Genomic DNA, 20,328 nt, shown 5'->3' with positions numbered 1-20,328 from the left:
AAGACAGACTTTCTCTCATTCTCACCACCATCGCAAACACAACTGGGGGGAACACAAGGGACAGCTTTCTTGGTTGCAGCCCCTAAACTCTGGAACTCCCTTTCTAGGGAAGCCTAAATGGCCCCCTCCTTCCTGCCCTTCAGTCACCAAGCTAAAACCTTTTTAATCAGACAGACTTTTAAAACAGAAAGTTTGTAAAGAATGGGCTCACAGGTGCTATATTGTTTCAACTGAACTGTTTTTAGTCTTATTCATTTAAAAGTGCATTTTATTCTTTTAACTTAAAGTTTGAATTGTTTTACTACTGTGAATAATTTAATTCTATTTTATTCTTCACTTGTTATATGTTTTTAATTGTATTGTTCTTTTAAATTGTGAGCTTGTGTATGTTGAGTGCCGTTTCTGACTTATGGCAACTCTAAGGTGATCTATCATGGGGTTTTCTTGGCAAAATTTGAGGTTTGCCATTGCCTTCCCCTGACAGTGAGAACATGTGACTTGCCCAAGGTCATCCAGTGGGTTTCATGGCCGAGTTGGGAATCGAACCATAGGAGTTTATCACACTCCTTACCTTCTGCCAGGCTTCCGTCGCCCCAGCATCACCGATTTACGACGGGAGCCTCCTGGTGGGATCGCGGATGGCACTTTTAAAGGGGAATGCTTCCGTTTTCATCATGGAAGCATTCTTGTAATTTTTAGGAAAAGAGCCCTTTTTTAATAATGATTTGATCCGTTATTTAAAAAGGTCCCTTTTTAAAACAATTACGAGAAGGCTTCCATGACGAAGACGGAAGCGTTCCCCTTTAAAAGTGCCATCCGTGGTCTCACCAGGTGGCTCCCATCACAGATCGGTGATGCTGGGATGACGGGAGCATGGCAGAAGGAAAGGAGTGTGATAAACTCCATAGTCTCCAAAGTGGTAATCCAGCATTCAAACAGTTACGCTACGCTGTGAGCTACCGAGTCCTTATTTTGGAGGGAAAGTGGAATATAATTTAATTGTTGTTGTGGTGGTGGTGGTTGTTGTTGTATTAAGTTTCATAATTTTTCTTCCAGCCTTCTAAGTCTCTTGTCTATTGGGTAATTGTCTGGAAAAAATGATTTTGAATTTTTCCCTCAGAGGAACTTTGTCTCATTTTAATTAGAAACCGTACAATATGTAAAAACTGTACCAGATTACACTAAATTGCCCAAGCACCCTCTCAAAACTGAGAGGGGTTCTGATAAAGATACCATCTAAAAGGCTCTGCATAATTCTAAGTACCCCTCCTCATACCCAGTTTCTCTCCAAACACCCTTTCTCTCCCTGTTGGTAGTCTTAAATCTTCTCCACACACCATCAGTACCAGAGTTCTTATTCCTCCTGTTATTTCTTCCCTCCCTGAGCCTTTTTCCTTCTCTGTCACTTTCTGTACATCTTCTCTGCCCATCCTTAGTTGTACCTTACCCCAATCCCAAGCTCTCTCTCTCCAAGATCTTTGTCAGAATCCTCTGTGTTTATGCTCACAACATTAATATCCAAGATGAACAACACACTTGAAAAATCATTATTACATACACCTGGCATCACAACTATGCTGATACCTCAAACTAGTTTTTTTGGTCCCTCAAAAGCCCTATTTCACTGCACCTCCCACTCTCCATCATAACAGCAGCCACTTCTCTTCCTCTGTCAATCATTCTTTCAATGGCTAGAAAAGGTCAAGCACATGGAAGAGTAAGCTGCCCAACATCATGAGCTCCCCAGAATGTTTCTGCATCCATTCATGGTCACCTGGAGGCCATCCGAAGAAGTGAAAATGCCAGAAACAGTTGCTTTGCTTACAGTATTGCTGCTCAACGTAGTGGTCTGAAAAATGATTGTGGTTCCTCCATCCTTGGCTGCTGGTCTGCAGTGAGTTTCCAATTGCTGGGGGTCATCTGGGTTGTACTCACAGACATCCAGACATTCATTCCTAGTTTGTCAATTGCATTCAAGCCAGACTCCAGAAAATGACTGAACTGGCATCTAAGGGATGCATTGCCCTGACTCTCTAGTCGTATGCTCCATCAATGTGCTGAAGCCTTTTCTTTAATTTCTTTAGACTATGCTGGTTCTGTTTTTATACACGTGGACAAATACTAACTGAGAAGATATTTTGAAGCATCTGTGAGTCTTAGGAGATGACAGCTTTCTGCTTCATTAGCTACTCATTTTTATTACATTTTCCTCCAAGAATGAATGGCAATTTTCTCCTCTTTAGCATTATTACTATGTTTCTAAAATCCTTTCTCATAAATTATAGCTTTTCTTTAAGAATAACACTGAGTGTGCTTGTAAGCCAGAATACATGATTGTTTTTTGCAGATAGTAACCTGAAGAGAACAAACAGGAGTAAGAGTCTTGCTCCAATTAAAATATTCTAATTTACCTGGCTCCAACAATGAGTTGATTCCTATTCGCATCCAGAGCAAGCTGAGAGAAGTCCCGTACACCTGAATAGGTGAAATTCGAAACCCAGGGCTTCAGATCTGCAAAGAAAATGCATGGAAAAGAACAATGACTCTGTTTGATAAGCAATAATTTATCCTGTACATTTTAACTAATGGATTTCCTGTTGCGCATCTGTCAATAGATGGATGATTAAAAATCTATTAACCCTCATGGACTAGGATTAAAACCCTACTTTCACACTGTGCATTATGGTGTTTTTCCTGGTCCCAATTTCCAAAGTATTTGGGGTTATAAAAATGATGCATATCCAAAAAGAAACATTTGTATATGTTCAAAATCAAGTGTGTTCCACATGAACACCCAAAGTGAGGAAACATATGGTGAAATATTTTTTAAAAAACCATAGAAAAGATAACAAAAAATAGAAATACACCTTCTGTATTGTAAATGATCTGCTGACTCCACTCTTCAATGAGATAAATTTTGATTTTCTCAGAACAGGGCCGAACTAACCAATAAACAAAGAATAATACTTTCTGTTTTTCAGCATCAAACTTCATTGAGAAACAGCTTCCCACATTGTTTTTTTTATGGGTTTTTCAGGCTATGTGGCCATGTTCTAGAAGAGTTTATTCCTGACATTTCCCCAGCATCTATGGTTGGCATCTTCAGAGAAGATACCAGCCACAGATGTTGGTGAAACGTCAGGAATAAACTCTTCTAGAACATAGCCACATAGCCCAGAAAAACCCACAAAAAAACCCTATGGATGCTGGCCATGAAAACCTTCGATTTCACAGCTTCCCACATTTTTGCCCCACTACATTAACAATGGCTGTGACACCCCCCCCCCCAAAAAAAAAAATCAACACTTTTGGGGGACTTTTTAAATCCCAAACAGTTTTGCTTGCAGCAAAACAAAAAAAAAAACCACATATTTATAAAATGTATATGGAAGTTGTCAAAATTTGGAAATACGGTAAACAATTTATAGCAAGTTTAGGTGACAACACCGTAGAATACTCAGACTGTATGACTACTTCTATCAGGATACTTCACTAATTACAAATCTTATGCATAATTATTAAAGGAGCATTTTGTTCACTTTGTGCCCATTAGTGTGCCAACTACTGTAGGCATCAAGATTGCTAGGGTGAAAACTGTGCCTTTAACGATTGTATAGAAAAGAGAATTTCAGCAGATTGTGCTTAAATGCTACCTGGTTGCACGACAAGCAATATTTGCTGAAACTCCTTCTTCTACACAAGAATTAGAATAGAATACAGTCAGCCCTATATATTCATGGATTCCTTATCCATGGACTCAATCATCCATGGCTTGAAAATATTCCAAAAATATATAAATTTCAAAAAGCAAACCTTTTTGCCATGTTATACAAGAGACACCATTTTACTATGCCATTGTATTTAATGGGACTGGGACCACATATGGATTTTGGTATTGGGGAGTGGGGAGGCCTGGTACCAAATCCCAGCAGATACTAAGAGCCCACTGTAGAATACATCCTCATTATGTTCCTAGACCAGCACAAGATAGTGAGATACAGTCAATAAAAATAAAAATAAAATATACATCTGTTTAAAACATACAATGGATACAGAAAAATATTAAAAAACATTAAAAATAGTATGTGGAGCACCCTAACCATCAGTTTACAGAGCAATATTCATTAGGTGTGGTTTGGGACACCAGTCATCATCCAATGAATTTTAAGTGCTGCTGCACAGAACCTAGGAAGATTGTATGTTATGTCAGGATTAATGTCTGAAAGCAACAGGGAAGTATAAAATTGCCCCGTGCTTCCTGGACATTTATACCAGTTAAGGGTAAAATGGGGTTAAAGCGGATGTCTCTACAGTACAGTGTCTCTCTCTATTGTTTCTATATGACCACAGAACTCACAGAAGCATCAGAGATTATCACATGGAGGATAAGGATGGGAGCAAAACGGATTGCTCCATCTTTATCCTGATCTGGGGAAAGATTATCGCACACTGTGCACTTATCCCATTCTTCTTCTGTCGGTAAAGTGTAATGGATCCATCTTTTGGTATTAACAGAAACTCTTGTACACATTTTCTATTTTGTGTACGTTTTCAGGACTATGGTGTGAGCTTAGTCATGGTAAATAGTATCACCAATATTATTTGTAATACCATCTGCTTTCATCTGTTCCATTGACTTCGCCTGTGTTTTTCTTCTGTTTTGAGGGACCTGCCTGCCTGTGTTTATGATATTACTTTTACCTGGCATGGTTTCCTGTTTCTGAAAAATCAAATCAGCGAGTGCCCTACAAAAGCAAAGAAATACCAGCACTATATGACACCTTTAAATATATATGCCACAGAAACAGAAATGTGTACTAAATAATTCCCTGGACTACCACTGTGAGATTCAAAATGTTACTGCAGTATTCATCTGTTGATATTTCTATGCATTAAATCTGAGGACAAGAAAGAAGAGAAAAACAGGCTTTGGAACTGTTGTTAATTTTGCAGGAAAAATCTACAAACATTGACTTCTGTCTCCTTATGCTCACAGATCTTTCTTGCAAATCCCTGTGAATTCCATTGTGATTTTAAAGAAAGTAGATACTCTTCCCTAAATGAAAAAGACAATCTGACAGAACCAGTCTGTAGCTAGCAGAAGAGTTTCTTGCTTACTGGCTCACTTCTACCACATCATTCAGAGACCTAGTCATGTTAGTCTGGAATATCAGTATGCAAAGGGATCTTGAGGTACCTTTGAGATCAACTGTGCAAAAGTATTGGTAGCATAAGCTTTTGCAGAGTTGGTCTACAGCATCTGAAGAAGGAGACCAAATATACAAAGGTTTATGCTATAACTTCATTCACACAGACTCAAAAGTGCTACAAAATCCCTTTGCACTCCACCACACTTGTTATTGCACTGCACTTGCTATAGGCTTAGTCTTCCTCCTCTGTGCATTCACCACAAGACTGAATAATCATCTCTGTTCACTATACTACCTGTGAGTATCTGCTCTGGTGATTAAAATGTATTGCACAACTAGACAGGTTGCACCCCTAAAATGATACCGAAGAAATCTTAAGTCTCATACAAACTTACCAGAAAGCAGGTGACAGATAAGGCAAGGGAGCCTGAGTCCAGAATATTATTGGTTAGTGCTAACTAGAGTAGACTCATTGAATCCAATGTTGAATGGGGAATCAACAGAGAGATAAATCAGAATGATTCAATGGGTATACTCTAGTTGGGACTAACAACGGAGTTCACACCAGAGGCTAGGTACCAAATAGCATCCCCTGCAGCATACCAAGAGTCCTCTGGCTGTTCAGAGTACAGTAAATTAGACATAGCATGAGTACTAATGGGTTTCCAAGAAAAGATAGTGCAAACATTGGTTTTTGAGCCTGGTCAGCCAACACTGCTTCCAATAGGTCATTCTGAGTAGAGCTGGAAAAATCAGTTTGTCTCCACCTCATGTCCTTTTTACAGGAATCCATTCCATTCTTCTTCCATGTTACTCTACAGCAGTGGTCCGCAAACTGTGTTCTTTAAGGGATTTTGGACTTCAGCTCCCAGAATCCCAGACTATTGGCCAACATGGCTGAGGCTTCTGGGAGCCAGGGGCTCAGCTTGACTCAGCCTGGCATCCTTTCGTGGTCGCTAAAATGAGTACCCAGCTTGTTTGGGAGCAATTAACTTACACATTGTAAACCCTTTAGGGAGTGCTTAAGTGCACAGATAAGCGGTATAGAAATGTACTTGCTATTGCTATAGCTGAAGTCCAAAATCTTTTAAAGGGCAGAGTTTGGGGACCATTGCTCTATAGGTTTGCCACAGACAGTCTCATTACAATGCCTATTCATGTACACATTTTAAACTGCCTATTCTCCCCAAATACATATTTCTAAACATATTTTGATATTTTGAGCCAAGAACTGTTTCAGAAGTGCAAAATCCAGTGAATAACAAAATTCTGATCCACACAGTGGATGCATACATTGGAGGTTAAGATCCAATAAGATCGAATTGGAATTTGCAAAAACCAGATTCCTCAAGTACCCCTAATCCTGAAAGTGGTAGAAAGGTACTGTTAATTCAAAACCAAGAGGTTCTGGAAACACACAATTCATTAAATCAAACTAGAACACAATTTTATCTAGCTCAGATTTCCATGTCCAGGGCAAAGCACTCTAAGGACATATGTGAAACATCTGAAGGATCAGATCAAAGGCCCACCAAGTCCAGCTCTCTGCTTCCACAATGGCCAACCAGATGCCTTTGTGAACCCCACAAGCAGGATGTGAATGCAGTAGCACCCCTCCTACTCTTGTTCCTGAGAGGTACAGTATACAGCCTCTGGTCCTAGCAGTGATGCCACTTATGCGCTTATTAGTTTGTTCTTCCACATATGAAACTTTTTCCAGTTGAGTACTGGTGTTCCACTCTCCTCTAAAAAAACAAACAGGTACACAAACAAAGAATTCTGGATAACCCAGCAGGTGGACCTGCAAGCATGCTTCTCTTCCTGTGGCCAAATCTGACAGTCATGCGCAAACTGCAGGAGGTGATGAAATGTCACTTGCATTATTCTTCTTGCTAATGAAACCCTGTCTTCTTTAACATAGATTTTTGGCTGCAAGAAATTTCTCTGAACCTAATCTATGGAAATAACATGCTTCAGGCAGGTGCGCTGGATAATGCATCCACTCCCTGTATTCTTGAGCATTTATGTTCTCTGATAGGAGGGTCATTTTACAACAATGAACCCTTTTAGGGATGCTGGTCTGATGCTCTAATTTTCTCTTGTCATTTCCTACCCACTTGAGTTTTTCCTTTCCCTGACTAACCCATTATATGATGTGATGGCAGAAAAATACGAGGTGTGCCTTTTCTCTCTCTTCCTCTTTCTTCATCTGCGGCTCTACTTCACAGAGGTTCTGCCATCATCTCTCTTTTTAAATAGCAAACACTGAAAAAAATTACAGGTACAGAATTGTGGGGTGAAAAATATATGCACTGTAGGTAGCTCAGTCCTTCCCATGATCGTTTTAAATGTCAGTCAAGCCCAGGAAATAACAGGCAACTGTCCCGATTTCTATTTACGACTGCAGGTGGCAGAGCATATAAAGAAAGCCTTTCAGATTATTAAATTAAAGGCTGCAAGTCATGCATCTTCATAGCACAAAACGCAGTCCTTTATAGCTATGTGGTTGAGCGATGATTAAACACAGTATGGTTCTCTCAGCTAAGAAGATCTAACGACCAGTCATTAGAATTAATGCTGAATGTCTTCACTGACCTTTCTGTGCCCACACTTTACAGTGAGAGGGGAAGAGGATGCAATTGAGGGAAGGAGCAAGAACAGAGGAAGGACAGAAGAAGGGCTTGTTCATTCTCCATATTACATTTCATTATTACCTAGGGTCACAGCCAACCCTGAGGGCAGTGCTCAGCTTTTATCTTAAAGAACAAGCTGTAGAATGAAACCATATGAAGAAGGTAAGTATTCTATGCTGCACATACAGCTCAACATATAAAAGGTGCTCCACATTAGACAAAGTTTACACATATGGACTCAATGAACTCTAGAATTTGCTTACATTTGACCTTCCTTAGAGCTCCCTTTAGGGAGGGAAGTTATTGGGTGGTTGTTTTTTTCACCCTTAAGAGCAGTCTCTTTAATTTTAGCAAAAAGTCCCCAGAAACCAAGCCATGTTTACATTTGCAAAATGTAGCTCTATATAAGCACTATTAAAAATTGAAACTTAAAAAGAATGTAGGTATGCCTAGTTGGAAAGCAAAGCAGGAAATCCAGAAGTGAACAAATTCAGGACAGATCATCAAGGCCTCCTTTGTGCTTTGACTTTTCAACCCATTCTCGATGGGGGAAAGAAGCACATTTCCCACCTTCTTGGTTCTGCATTTCTAAATGTTTTAAAGGGTGAAAAGGTTTAAAGCAACCACAACATGAATGGCATGGTTCAGGTTTAAAACTGCCCAGACAGTACTACTCTATGAGAACATGCTTTCAACTTTGCACAGAAAAGGAGAGGATACTGGCACACTCCATAAGGCTGAGCAAGCCTGATGAAATATTTTGAATATTGGACAAGGACTGGGAAGAATCAGATTCAAAGCTCTACTCGGCCTTGAAACTCACTGCACGGTCCAGTCACCACAATGACCTTCACCACCGCCATGAATATTCTTAGTCCACAATTTTTCTGACAATCTCAAACAGGGCACTATCCATGAAAAAATCCAAAAGGCACTTCTAATATGGTCATGTGGGACAGCCTTCTCTGTGACTTGAAACTCACTTCCACAGGAGTTTGGTCCTCTGCTGTTCTTCTCCTGACAGAAGACCCTTTTTTTCAGACAGGATTGGGGACATTAGCTATTTGCGCAGAAAGGTCTTTGAATGAGGGGGTTTTCTAATCCCTCCCTCTTTATTTCTAAGTTTTGCATTTTTTAAAAAATTAATCACGTGTCTAATTTATAATGCAATAAATTATTTAACTACTTTTAATTGTTCTCTAACATTATAAGATGGTTGGCTTTTAGCTGAATTTTGTTTTAGCTTGTGTTGTAAGCCGTCTTGGATCCTGGCATGGGAAAAGGGCAGAATATAAATTACGTAAGTAAACAAGTAAATAAAGCATCTTTAAAACAATCTAAAACAATTTCAGTTTTTAAAAATAAACACCCCCCCAACCCCAAAAGTACAACCATCACAATGCAACTTCATAATCTGATTAAGACTAAACCAAATCATGATCTCACAAGGCCTCAGATGCTTGTGTAACCAACAGTGTTTTCACCTGGCACTGAAATGAGCCAGATGTCAGCATTAGTCAGATTTTTACTAAAAGAGAGTCATTCCAGAACCAGGGCGCTACAGCCAAGAAAGCACTCTGTGCATGGTGTGCTGCTCCAACTCTCCCTGGACTGCTGGACAACTCTTAAAGAAGGATGCTAACTCAAATATCAAGGTCACAAGCCATGAACACAGACCAGAAACATACTGGCAGCCAGTGCAATTCCTTTTAAAACTGGTACCAAGGATTTTGTTTCTATACAGTGTTCCTGCCAAGAGTCTAGCTAATCCATTTTGTACTAAAGGCAGTTTGCACATGGAGGTGCAGCCCTACCTAGAATATGAAGTTACCAGTGCATGAACTGCTATGGTAAGATTATTCCAGACTGGAAATGGTTATAGTGGCAAGAAACAAAAACAAAAACAAAAAAACTATTTTGAGCCACCAAACCCACTTCAGTCTCCAGCGAGAGTAAATAATTCAAGAGTATTCCCAAGTGACATTTCTAATCCTACTCAAAAACCTACTTTGTTCTCAGATGTGGAAGCTTTTATCTTACAAGCATTCAGCTTCATGTTTTTCTCAGCATAACCTACCAGGGAAAATCTGGGGTTAGGGTGGGATCATATAAATTACACTCTGAGCTCCTTACAGAAAAGGCTGTAATAGTTCAAGTAGTTTAAAAGTAATAGTTCAAGATCCAACCTTTATTTTCAGGTTGTCCTCCCAGAATTTGTCTGTGCCTCCTATTAGTGAGGGACTGAGGGATTTTTGTTTTTATTGAACTGTCCAAGTTCTTCATCAAGAAACTTAATGACACAGCCTTCACATTGACTATGCACTGCCATGACCATGAAGGAAAATGTTACACTACCCATCTTTCCATATTCTGGTTCTCTACTACAAAATAGCACAGATAAAACAATACAGCACACACTGAAGATGAGGCTTTCTATTTGCCCAATGAACAAGAGGGTATGACTAAAAATGGCATGTACCTGAATAACATATGTCAAAATACAGTATAAGGGATGATGTATGAAATTTTGGCAAGTGGAACTTGTGTACTTTCCATACTTCAAATTAGAAGTGGCTCTTACATGCACATGACTAAACTGTATTCATCAGTAAGTGCTGTATGAACACAGATAGACTTGCTACATGAGAAAGCATGAAGTGCTCAAGCAGACAGACCAAATGCTTGACCATTCATTCACTCAGGTGTAATTTTCATTCATGATCTCTGATATTCTTTAATGTACTGTAATTGGAAATTCAGTTTCTCCAAAATGTCTTACAGAGAAACAGACATCATTTTCTTCATCTGGCTCTTAATGGCAAGATTAAGGAAGCAACAGACCATGCTGTTTGGGAAACAACGGGATGTGCTATTTTGAGAGCTAACTAGCTTGGGAAAAGTAAAGTGAAGAGCACTCCTAACAGAAAACTCACACCCAACTAGGGTGAGCATCAATGTGCCCTTCCAAATCCCCAACAGAACTTCAGTGGGAGGTCCCTTAAAAATCCTGCAGTCACTTTGGGAGAAGGTTCTAAGTTCATCCTGCTCAGCTGTGAAAGAGTGAACTTTCTTGGGATGACCAAGATTCACTTTAAGCCATGAGCCTGACTTTCAGAATGTATGTTTGGTCCCAACATTAAGAACTTGATGTAATCAAGAGAAGTGCCTAATACAGAGTATTTTTCATGCAATATCAAGCAGGAGTAGGGAAGGAGGGTCAACATCCCCTCCACCCAGAGATATTTATTCTTCCCTCTCATCTTCTTTGAGATGGTCACACCACAAGATTTTCCTGGTATAACACCTGAAATTCATGCGCCCTTCCAGTGCAAATAAAAACCCTCACCGAAGAGTAGTTTGTACATGTACAAACATCATGCACACATACAGAAATATTGTGTACAGGTGATTCCATATAACTGTGTCTAAATCTTGGGGGATCTTAGTGGCAGGAACAGTTCTGATGGAAGTTCCCAAAGCTCAACACCTCAGTATGAACCTAAAGATGATTCAGGGAGTTCATGTGGTGACATTCAAACTTTCTCACATTCCAACTAAGAACTCAGCCTGTACTTTCAAATGTCAAGCAGAGGATAGAAATATGAAAAACAGTACTGTACAAACACAAATCTGAAGAGAGGAAGGCTATACAAATTCCTCCCCCATTCCATTTGATTTGTGGGATCTGAAGCAGTCGCTAAACAAGAAGGGGGTTTCTGTGGAAAGGAGCAAGAGCTGAGCAAAAGGATACTGCCTTGAAGCAGTGCACTAATAGAAGATGAGGCTCAAATGGATGCTTTCACGTGAAACTTTTATTGTGCAATCACCCAGGCTCACAAAGAATTTTACAGTGTGTCCAAATGACATCATATGCCATTTGAAACCTTCTTCTATTTTCACACCACTTTCACTTTTTTAAAACTCAGAAAAGTCATTCAAACGGGAATGATGGAGCAGCTATAAGGCCTATTAAATAAACAATCTGTCTGGTTTAAGTAGGAACCAGGAGTACTTTTTTTGCACAGCTAAAGTTAGAGCATCAACTGCACCAATCCTTTGAGATGTTAAGACCAGAATCAGGATAGGAAGCATTTGAATAAACACAATCTAGAAAGTAGTCTCACTCATAGGGTCGCCATAAGTCAAGTCAACTTTATAACAGGTAACAACAAAACAAAAAGAGAAAGATGGAATTACAGACGGATGAACTTAATCAAGAATGCCACTGCCCTGAATATGCAAGACCTGAACAGGGCTGATGACAGAGTGACTTGGGCCCTATTACACTATGAAAATAACCTGGGATGAATCCAGGTTGAATCTTTGTTGCTCACAAACATCCCAAATACACTTGGTGCACTTTTGGGAGGAGGGGCTGGCCCAAAAAAACCACTTAAACCTGAATATTCGATACTGGGGTTTCCCCCCAAGTTTTCCTGAAAGATCCACATCATCGGCAGTATGAATAAGCTTGCAAATCGATTCAGATCATTCTGTATGGTTGCTTCTCCTTGAAAGGAAGGGAGGTGGATCCATTTTAACCCGAAACAATGGCATGTGTGAATAGCACAGGAATTACAGTGACACAAAGAGATTCATGAACTCAAGGTGGGAACAACAAATCCGATATGCATCAGCATGGTAATCCACATCTCCTCAGGACAAAAAAAAAAAAAAAAAGAGTGTGAATGCCCCCTTGGAGGTCTCTCATTCATAGGGATGACATAAGTTGAATTGGCAGCAGTTATCAACAAAGGCTCAAAAAGCAAATCTATATCACTTCTATGTGCTTTGAATCTCACAGTATCTATTGTAAAGATGAAGTTAAAGAAGACTCCATCCAGAGCAAATAGAAAGGAATTTTCAAGGAAACCTTCCTCATTCATGTCCCTATTACATTGTACAAGGAACATTGAAAATTGACGTGTCCCAGCTCAGATCATTTGACCAAAGGATTTATCCTGTAACAAGTGTGCTTCAGATTACACAAACTAAGAAACGACAGTATAGAGCTTCGTATTATGAAGGGTTTCTAAATAGAAAATGACTACTAGTTTTCTGCTAGAACAATACAAATTTGTGATGGAGAGGAAGGTAACAGTAGGGGTTTTTAATCCTGACATAGTTTAGGACTCAGTATGTCACAATCTGGCCAAATTCAGAATTGCAGCTTTATGATGTTTGCAATATTTTGGTAAGAGCAAAACTAGCCTTCAGCAAGTAGCCATTTGACATGTCAGCAGTAGTAAAAGCACATAATCTATTAGCTGTCAATAAACACTGTAATTCCCACTATGGAGATTAGGAGAGGGAGGGTGCAAATAGTGCTGAAAGATCTAATGATAGTAATAAGAACACCTTGAAAGACACACCACAAAAAGTCAAAAGGAAAGTATCCCTGAGGATACAAATCCAAAGAACAGCCAGCACCTCTAGCAACCCCTTTAATTAGCCTTCAGGCTGGAGATTTATATCCAAGAACATTGTCATAAAATAAAGCTGATTCAACAATAAACACTTCAGTAATAAAGCAAAACATATTATACTGCTTGGTGCCTGCCAGACCCAATGGGCATAAATAAATCCTCGCCTTGCAAATACCCCAACCACTGCTGGAATCATAGAATTACAAGGTAGGTAGGTGTGTGTGTGTGTGTGTGTGTGTGTGTGTGTGTGTGTGTGTGTCAGACAGAAAGAGAATTTGGCCATTAAAAAGGCACAAATATTCTACTTCTGAAGACTCACATCTGTTTATTTACAGGACAGAGTAATACATTCCCTCACTAGTATTATAAATAGCCATGTTCACATCTAGGCCAAATACCAATTTGCCCATTACATCTAAGATGAATACTTGAGTGTTAGGGTAGGTAACGTAGGCTGTATCCGTACTACATAAATAATCCAGTTTGACACCACTTTAACTGCCATGGCTCAATGCTATGGAACTCTGTGAATTGTAGTTTTGTGAGACATTTACCCTTCTCTGTCAGAGAGCTCTCGTACCATACACGTGTATAGTTCTGTGAACTACAATTCCCAGAATTTCACAGCATTCAGCCATGCAAGTTAAAGTGGTGTCAAAACTGGTTATTTCTGCAGTTTAGATGCAACCAGAGATGGTCTCACCATGAGTTTAGATGCAACCAGAGAAGGTGAAATATCTCACCAAACTACAAATCCCGGAATGCCACAGTATTGTGCTCTGATGGTTAAAGCAGTGTCAGATTGGATTATACCTGCAGTGTGGATGCAGCCCTAGTTTGCTTACATGTTTCCAAACATTATTGTCTCTTCCAATGAGCCGTGATTTCTCATGATGTGACCAAAGTATGACAGCCTCAATTTAATCATCTTGGCTTCCAGGGAGAGTTCAGGAATGATCTATTCTAAGATCAATGTTTTTGTTTGGTTTTGTTTTTGGCTGACCACAGTATCCTCAGCACTTTTCTCCAGCACCACATCTCAAATGAGTTGATGTTCTTTTTTATCTGCTTTCTTTGTTGTCTAGCTCTACCATCTGTACATGGTGATGGGGGAGTACAACGGACTGGATGATTCTAACTTTAGTGCTTTGTTATATACAGTATTTTTACTCTTTAGTATCTTGTCTAGATCTTTCATGGCTGCCCTTCCCATTCCCAGTCTTCTTACTTCTTAACTCCAGTCTCCATTCTGATCAATGGCCGGTTACAGACTGGCACTTGGGACGTCCGCAGGACGTCCCATTTTAAAAAAGGGGCGTCTCTTCTAGACGCCCCTGGCTCTAATACGGACTCTGTCTGTACAATATGGCGCCAGCCGTTCCACACGGCCGGCGCCATCTTTACGTATCGGATGCTGTGCGTCCGAACGTGCTGCGGTGCTAATGATGTCGCGAGTGCACCAGCGGTGCCTCGTGACGTCATTAGGGCGCCGCAGAAAGAAGCTCCATTTTGGAGCTTCTTTTTTGCTCCACAAGGGAGCCGCGTGGTGTGGCTGCGACAGCTCCCTTACGGAGCAAACGGCGGCGGCGGCAGACCGCCTCAAAGCGGCGATCTATAACCCGCCAATGTTTGATTCATGTTATGGGAAATCTTTAACTATTTTGATTTCCTCATTGTCTAAGTTGAATTTATGTAGATTCACTGTGGTCATTTGCAGTGGTTAAATGCCAGTACTGCAGTCATTCACAGCCACAATGTTCTGTGTTCAATTCTAGGCAGGGCTCCAGGGTCCACTCAGACTTGCACCCTTCTGTAGGTCACTAAAATGAGTACCCATCTTGTTGCAGGCAATTAGATTACACATTGTAAACCACTTACGGAGTGCTTAAGTGCACTGATAAGCAGTATAGACTTGTACTTGCTATTGCTATCTTGATTTTTGTTTTGTTTTTTGTGTTTAGCAACAAGCCTGCCTTTGCATTTTCTTCCTTGACCTTGCTTAGTACAGTCAGCCCTCCTTATCCACAGATTTTTATCCATGGATCAGAGCATCCACTTTTTGAAAATATTCCAAAAAAGTATAAATTCCAAATAGTAAGCCTTGATTTTCCATTTTATATAAGGGACACCATTTTCCTGTGCTATTGTATTTAATGGAACTTGAGAATCCACAGATTTTGTTATCCACAGTGCGTCCTGGAACCAAACTCCAGTGGATACAAAAGACCCAGTGCAATTGTTCCATGTCAATGACCTTTTTCATTAGTAGTATGGTGTCATCTGCAAATCTTAGAGTGTTGGTGTTTTTTTCTCCTATCTTTATTCCTCCTTCTTCTAAGTCTAAACCTGTTCTTTGTATGATATTTTGTGTATATAAGTTGAACAAGTAGGGTGATGATATACTGTCTTGTCTGACCCCTTTGCCAATTGGGAACCATTCTGTTTCTCCATATTCTATTCTAATCATAGCCTCTTGTCCGAAGTCCAGATTTCTCACTAGGACTATATCAGGCTTTCTCATCAGGATATGTAGTGGTGCTCCCATGTCTTTAAGAGTTTCATAGCTTTTGCTGATGTGTGCAGTCAAAGGCTTTGCTATAGTCTATAAAGCACAAGCTAATTCTGCCAGTGAAGTTCTGATCATCCAAATTTACAGATTCATGTTGAAAAGCATCTGCATATTTGAAATGGTCTGCCATTTAGGCAGCCACTCTTCCATTATCACCATTTGCTTACTTCAAGTTAAAAGGTCAAAAGAAGAATTGCTCATGGCCATTTTGGATTTTTGAATCTTGAGGCTGCACAGGCATTTCTGTGCAATGCATGCACATACCAACAAATCCAACATGCTTTCAAAAATCCCATTCAAGTCAATTTTATTCATTTAACACTGGATAAGCCACTAAATAAACTCTACAGCCACGAAATAAATCACAGTGTGATACTGTTAGTATAAAAACAAGCCCAGGTCTTTGGGAAAGCATAGCTAGCATTTTCACTCCACAATATGCTTTTTAGCTGTACCAGGCTGTTTCACACTGCAGGCCCAAGGAAGGGTTCACCCTTGGCTAGTGTTGTTAGGTATACTTTGAAGAGTAAACACCCATCACCCAGCTATGATTAAAATGACACACTGGGTATCCAAGTAACTCTGCAAGCAGCTTTAATCAGAAACTACAGTACTTTTATAAGCACTCTATTTATTTTCACTACTCTCCAAAGCAAAGAGGTAGGCAAAGATTTTAAAGCTTAAGAGCTGCATACCAAGACTTCTGTATGGCCAAGTGCCACAGTACAAATACAGAGGGATATTGCTGCCATTTCTCCCTCCTCATGGCAGTTAAAGTGCTGGATTATTTCTGCAGCATGGAGGCAGCCAAAGGCAGCTAAATATCTTTCAAAACTACAAATCTTAAACTCGATAGCACTGAGCCATGGCGATGTCAAACTGCATTCATTCTGTAGTACTAGGAAACTACTCCTAGACACAGTGAGCCCTCCATGTTCACAGACTTTTGATCCATGGATTCAAGCATCCATCTATTCAAAAAGTATACTAATTCCAAAAAACAAGCCTTGATTTTGCCATTTTATATAAGGATAGCAATTTCCTTTGCCATTGTATCTATGCCATTTTTAAATCTGTAAACTGCCTTGGGTCCCTTTTGGGTGAAAGGCAGCATATTAATTAATTAATTAATTAATTAATTAATGGGACTTCAGCATCCTCAGATTTTGCTATCCACAGGGGGTCCTGGAACCAAACCCCAGCGGATACTAAGGGCCCACTGTCTTTCCAAAACTTGGAAGTAATATGTTACAAGTAGTTACCAGTAACTGTTATTCTGAGTGGTAATGAGGATGGAATGTAGGTCATTTCCACGCTACAGAAATAATCCAGTTTGACTCCACTTTAACTGCCATGGCTCAATGCTGTGGGAATCTGGGAATTCTAGTTTGCTGTAGCACAGGAGCTCCCTCATAGAGAAGGCTAAATGTCTCACAAAACTTCATTTCCCAGAATTCTATAGCACTGAGCCATGGCAGTTGAAGTGGTATCAAACTAGATTATTTCTGCAGTGCGGATGCAATCTTAGTAACAGTACAGAATTAACAGAAAGAATAATTGCCATTCAGTGAGAAAGGTTTTCTGTACATGTTGAGACACCCCAGTGAAAAAAACTCAATCACAATTACGTAGATTTATTTTTGCCCTTCAACAGGAAAAGTCCAGCACTCCTCACCCCTCCTTTTTTATTTTCTGTGTTTTTTTGGTACAACAACTCCCCAAATGTTTTGCACAAGCAACTTATTTTCAAAGGGAAACTGGCATGCCAAAAAAATAAAAAAGGGCCTCCAGCTTTCAAAACCTAATACAGTGGACAGAAAACTTCTGAAAGTTTTCGTTCACACATGGGAAACCAAAGTAAATTAGCAGTGTTTCTAATGAAGATTTCAGATTATGGGCTGGCTCAGAAAGCAATGGCATCTTCTTCCTAAGCCATTTAGGAGTTTAGAGGTTAAAAAAACACTGGAAAAACTCAGAAACAAACTAGAGGGCACTGCCCTTGTTTCAAGACTGGTGTCACATGGTATCTAAAACTGACACTGGAGAACAATCTAGCTATATTTGTGGCTTTGACTTTAGTGGATTTATTTGTGGTTGAGATTAATATGTTCTCTCTAGGAATCTCTAGGTCCTGCAACTCAATTCTGCCAAAAGTTGACCATAGAGTTGTGCTGGAAAACCTAGATGTTCTAGGCATTTGTAGGTCCTCCAGCATGATTCTATGATCAACCTCTGGCAGATGCTGACCATGGAGTTGTACTGAAGGGCCAAGAGATTCCCAAAGAGCTGTTCTCTTAGGTAAAAATAATAGTGGTTTTTTTTAATTTGCAGTTTTTCTGCATTCACAGGCATCCTTCACCCCTAACCTCAGCGAATGTGGAGGGACCACTGTACTGTATTTTACACTAGTTGTAGTTTCCAAACACCTTTCAAAGGCAGTCCAAAGCAGAGCACCATGGTATGGGAGCCCCCAAAATCTTTCAGGTTTTACCAGACTTCCCCCCCCCCCCATGTTGAACATTAATTATATTTACCTGAAAAGAAGCATGCATCAGTGAGCATACATTTTGAAGGTAAGTTAAGAATAAGAAAAACAAACTTTCAGCCTGTACATAAAATATATATCACATACATGACTAAAACATAGAATGATGCATCAAGAAAACAAAGAATTAAAGAACAAAACACATGAACTTAAATTGTATACATAGGTTTACAGTTCATAGTTCAGGGTTTCCTTCCTGCTCTTGCGTGTGTCCTCTCTTTCTTGGTTACTCACAGCCTGATTCTTCACACACATTCCCTACCTTACACATTGGCACTCTTTATTCTCCATTTCTGGATGCATCTCTGTTTGGTCTCCTGTGATTTTTCCTCAATTGGAGGTCACCCTTATACTGCCTTGGCTCTTTGAAATGATCTCTTTCACCCTTCCATGAAAACACTGAATCAGTTCCTTTCTTTGATTCTTGCCATAAAATCTTCCCTTTCTCTCTGGCTTGTGAGTGATTCTCTGTATGTGGAGAATTTTGTGAATGAAGGGCAGTTTTCCAGATCTATCTTTTTATTCCAGTGGTCTTTCTGGCTCAGCACACAGAATTATTTTTATCAGTTCTCATCATGGTTTATGCTAAGTGCCTAAAAACATTGAAAGACAGCCAGGAAGCAAAGAAATATAATAATTATTATTGTTACTGCCATTTTTACAATACTGATTTTTATTCTAAAAAATATACTGTCTTTTCATTTTCATTGAAATATTTCCATTCTTTTCATTTGGAGTGCTGCTGTGGGGGAGACACCCTCAATTACTTTCCCTAAATGACATTCATGGCTTTATTTGTGGTAATTTCTAAACAAACATGAAATAAACCTTACAGAATAAGAGATAATCAACTTCATTTCCCTCCTCTTTCATTTTCACATTAAAAAGACATTCCATGTGGTTTTGTCAATGGGTAAGAAATCCATTTTGAAATGGCTTGGGTTTCTTTCAGATTGCCAAAAACACTGTCAAGCGTGTGCCCATGGCATCTGATGATTGTCATTTTACTTTTAGCCAAAATCCCTCCTCTCTTTATGGAGTTCCCAGACTGGCAGTGGGACAAGGTTAACTGGTAGGGCTGTTCTCCAACACAGACCCAAAGAAAGATCAATCTATTATTTGCATCACACAGCTCTCAGGCTTTCCCCTCTCCCTCTCCATCTCTCTCACCAGTGCTGAGACTCCTTATCCACTGAGACTTCTTATCTGCAGGACTGTATGAATTATATACCTATATCCTCTGTTACACTGTTTGTGTCTTTAGAAGTTCTTGGAAAATTAACACTAACACAAAATATAGTATATGGTTTGTGGTACCTCCAACAGCTCAAGGAGAAATTAGAAATCATCTACTTTCCTATTAGGGATTTTTAAAAAATGCATTATTCACCCTGAAAGACCCCTTTCCCCATTAGAATTGGGAAGTTGTTACTGGCAGCTTTGCACTTAAAGATGAAGCAATAAACCAGGATAAGGAGCCAGGGAAATGGAAAGAGGCAGAACAAGCATATTACAGGAGAAATGTTTCATCTTCTCTAAGCATATAACGAATAGAAGGAGCTTTGGCTACAATTGTGTGATGTATTTAAAGTAAAAATTCTTCATCACCCAAGTGGACATTTTTCCCACTGACACCAAGACAGCCTTCCTTTGTCGGTCTGGCCAAAGCTGAGCCATCCCAGGTGCAAACAGTACCCTCCCTTCTTGCAATTCCTACTCCAGTATCTATCCATTTGTAGACTGCCATTTATTCATTCAAGTGGCATTAGCAAGCCAAATAAAGCAGGCAAATGTTATGCAAAATTAAACTGAGCACAGAGCTGTTGTTAGGAAATTTCTAACACATGAAGATGCACACATTCCTAACAGATGGCAAACAGATCATTTACAACAGAGATGGGGAATTTCCAGAGGAATGGGGGTCTACATAGGGTCCCTGTTTGGCTGCAATGCTTCATCTTCCTTCTCTACCCCCATTTCAGGGTCTAGAAAAAATGCACCCCCA

The 20,328-nt window shown here is 39.7% G+C and overlaps 1 protein-coding gene across 6 annotated transcripts in view; it reads right to left on the bottom strand.

Annotated features, from left to right (window-relative positions):
- The window catches only part of SEMA5B (semaphorin 5B), a 537,498-nt gene that overhangs the window by 209,529 nt on the left and 307,641 nt on the right, over positions 1-20,328 (bottom strand). For all 6 annotated transcript variants that reach the window (XM_089520263.1, XM_089520262.1, XM_089520265.1 and 3 more), the window contains one exon: positions 2,412-2,511. In XM_089520263.1, coding sequence (XP_089376389.1) covers positions 2,412-2,511 — 100 coding nt within the window. The remainder of the gene's footprint in view (positions 1-2,411; positions 2,512-20,328) is intronic.

Source organism: Sceloporus occidentalis, unplaced genomic scaffold, assembly GCF_023333645.1.
Source record: "Sceloporus occidentalis isolate IW3139 unplaced genomic scaffold, rSceOcc1.0.p SCAF_4, whole genome shotgun sequence".
Classification (NCBI taxonomy): Eukaryota; Metazoa; Chordata; class Lepidosauria; order Squamata; family Phrynosomatidae; genus Sceloporus; species Sceloporus occidentalis.
Note: the sequence above shows the minus strand (reverse complement) of the source record. Positions and strands in the feature narration are given on the sequence as shown.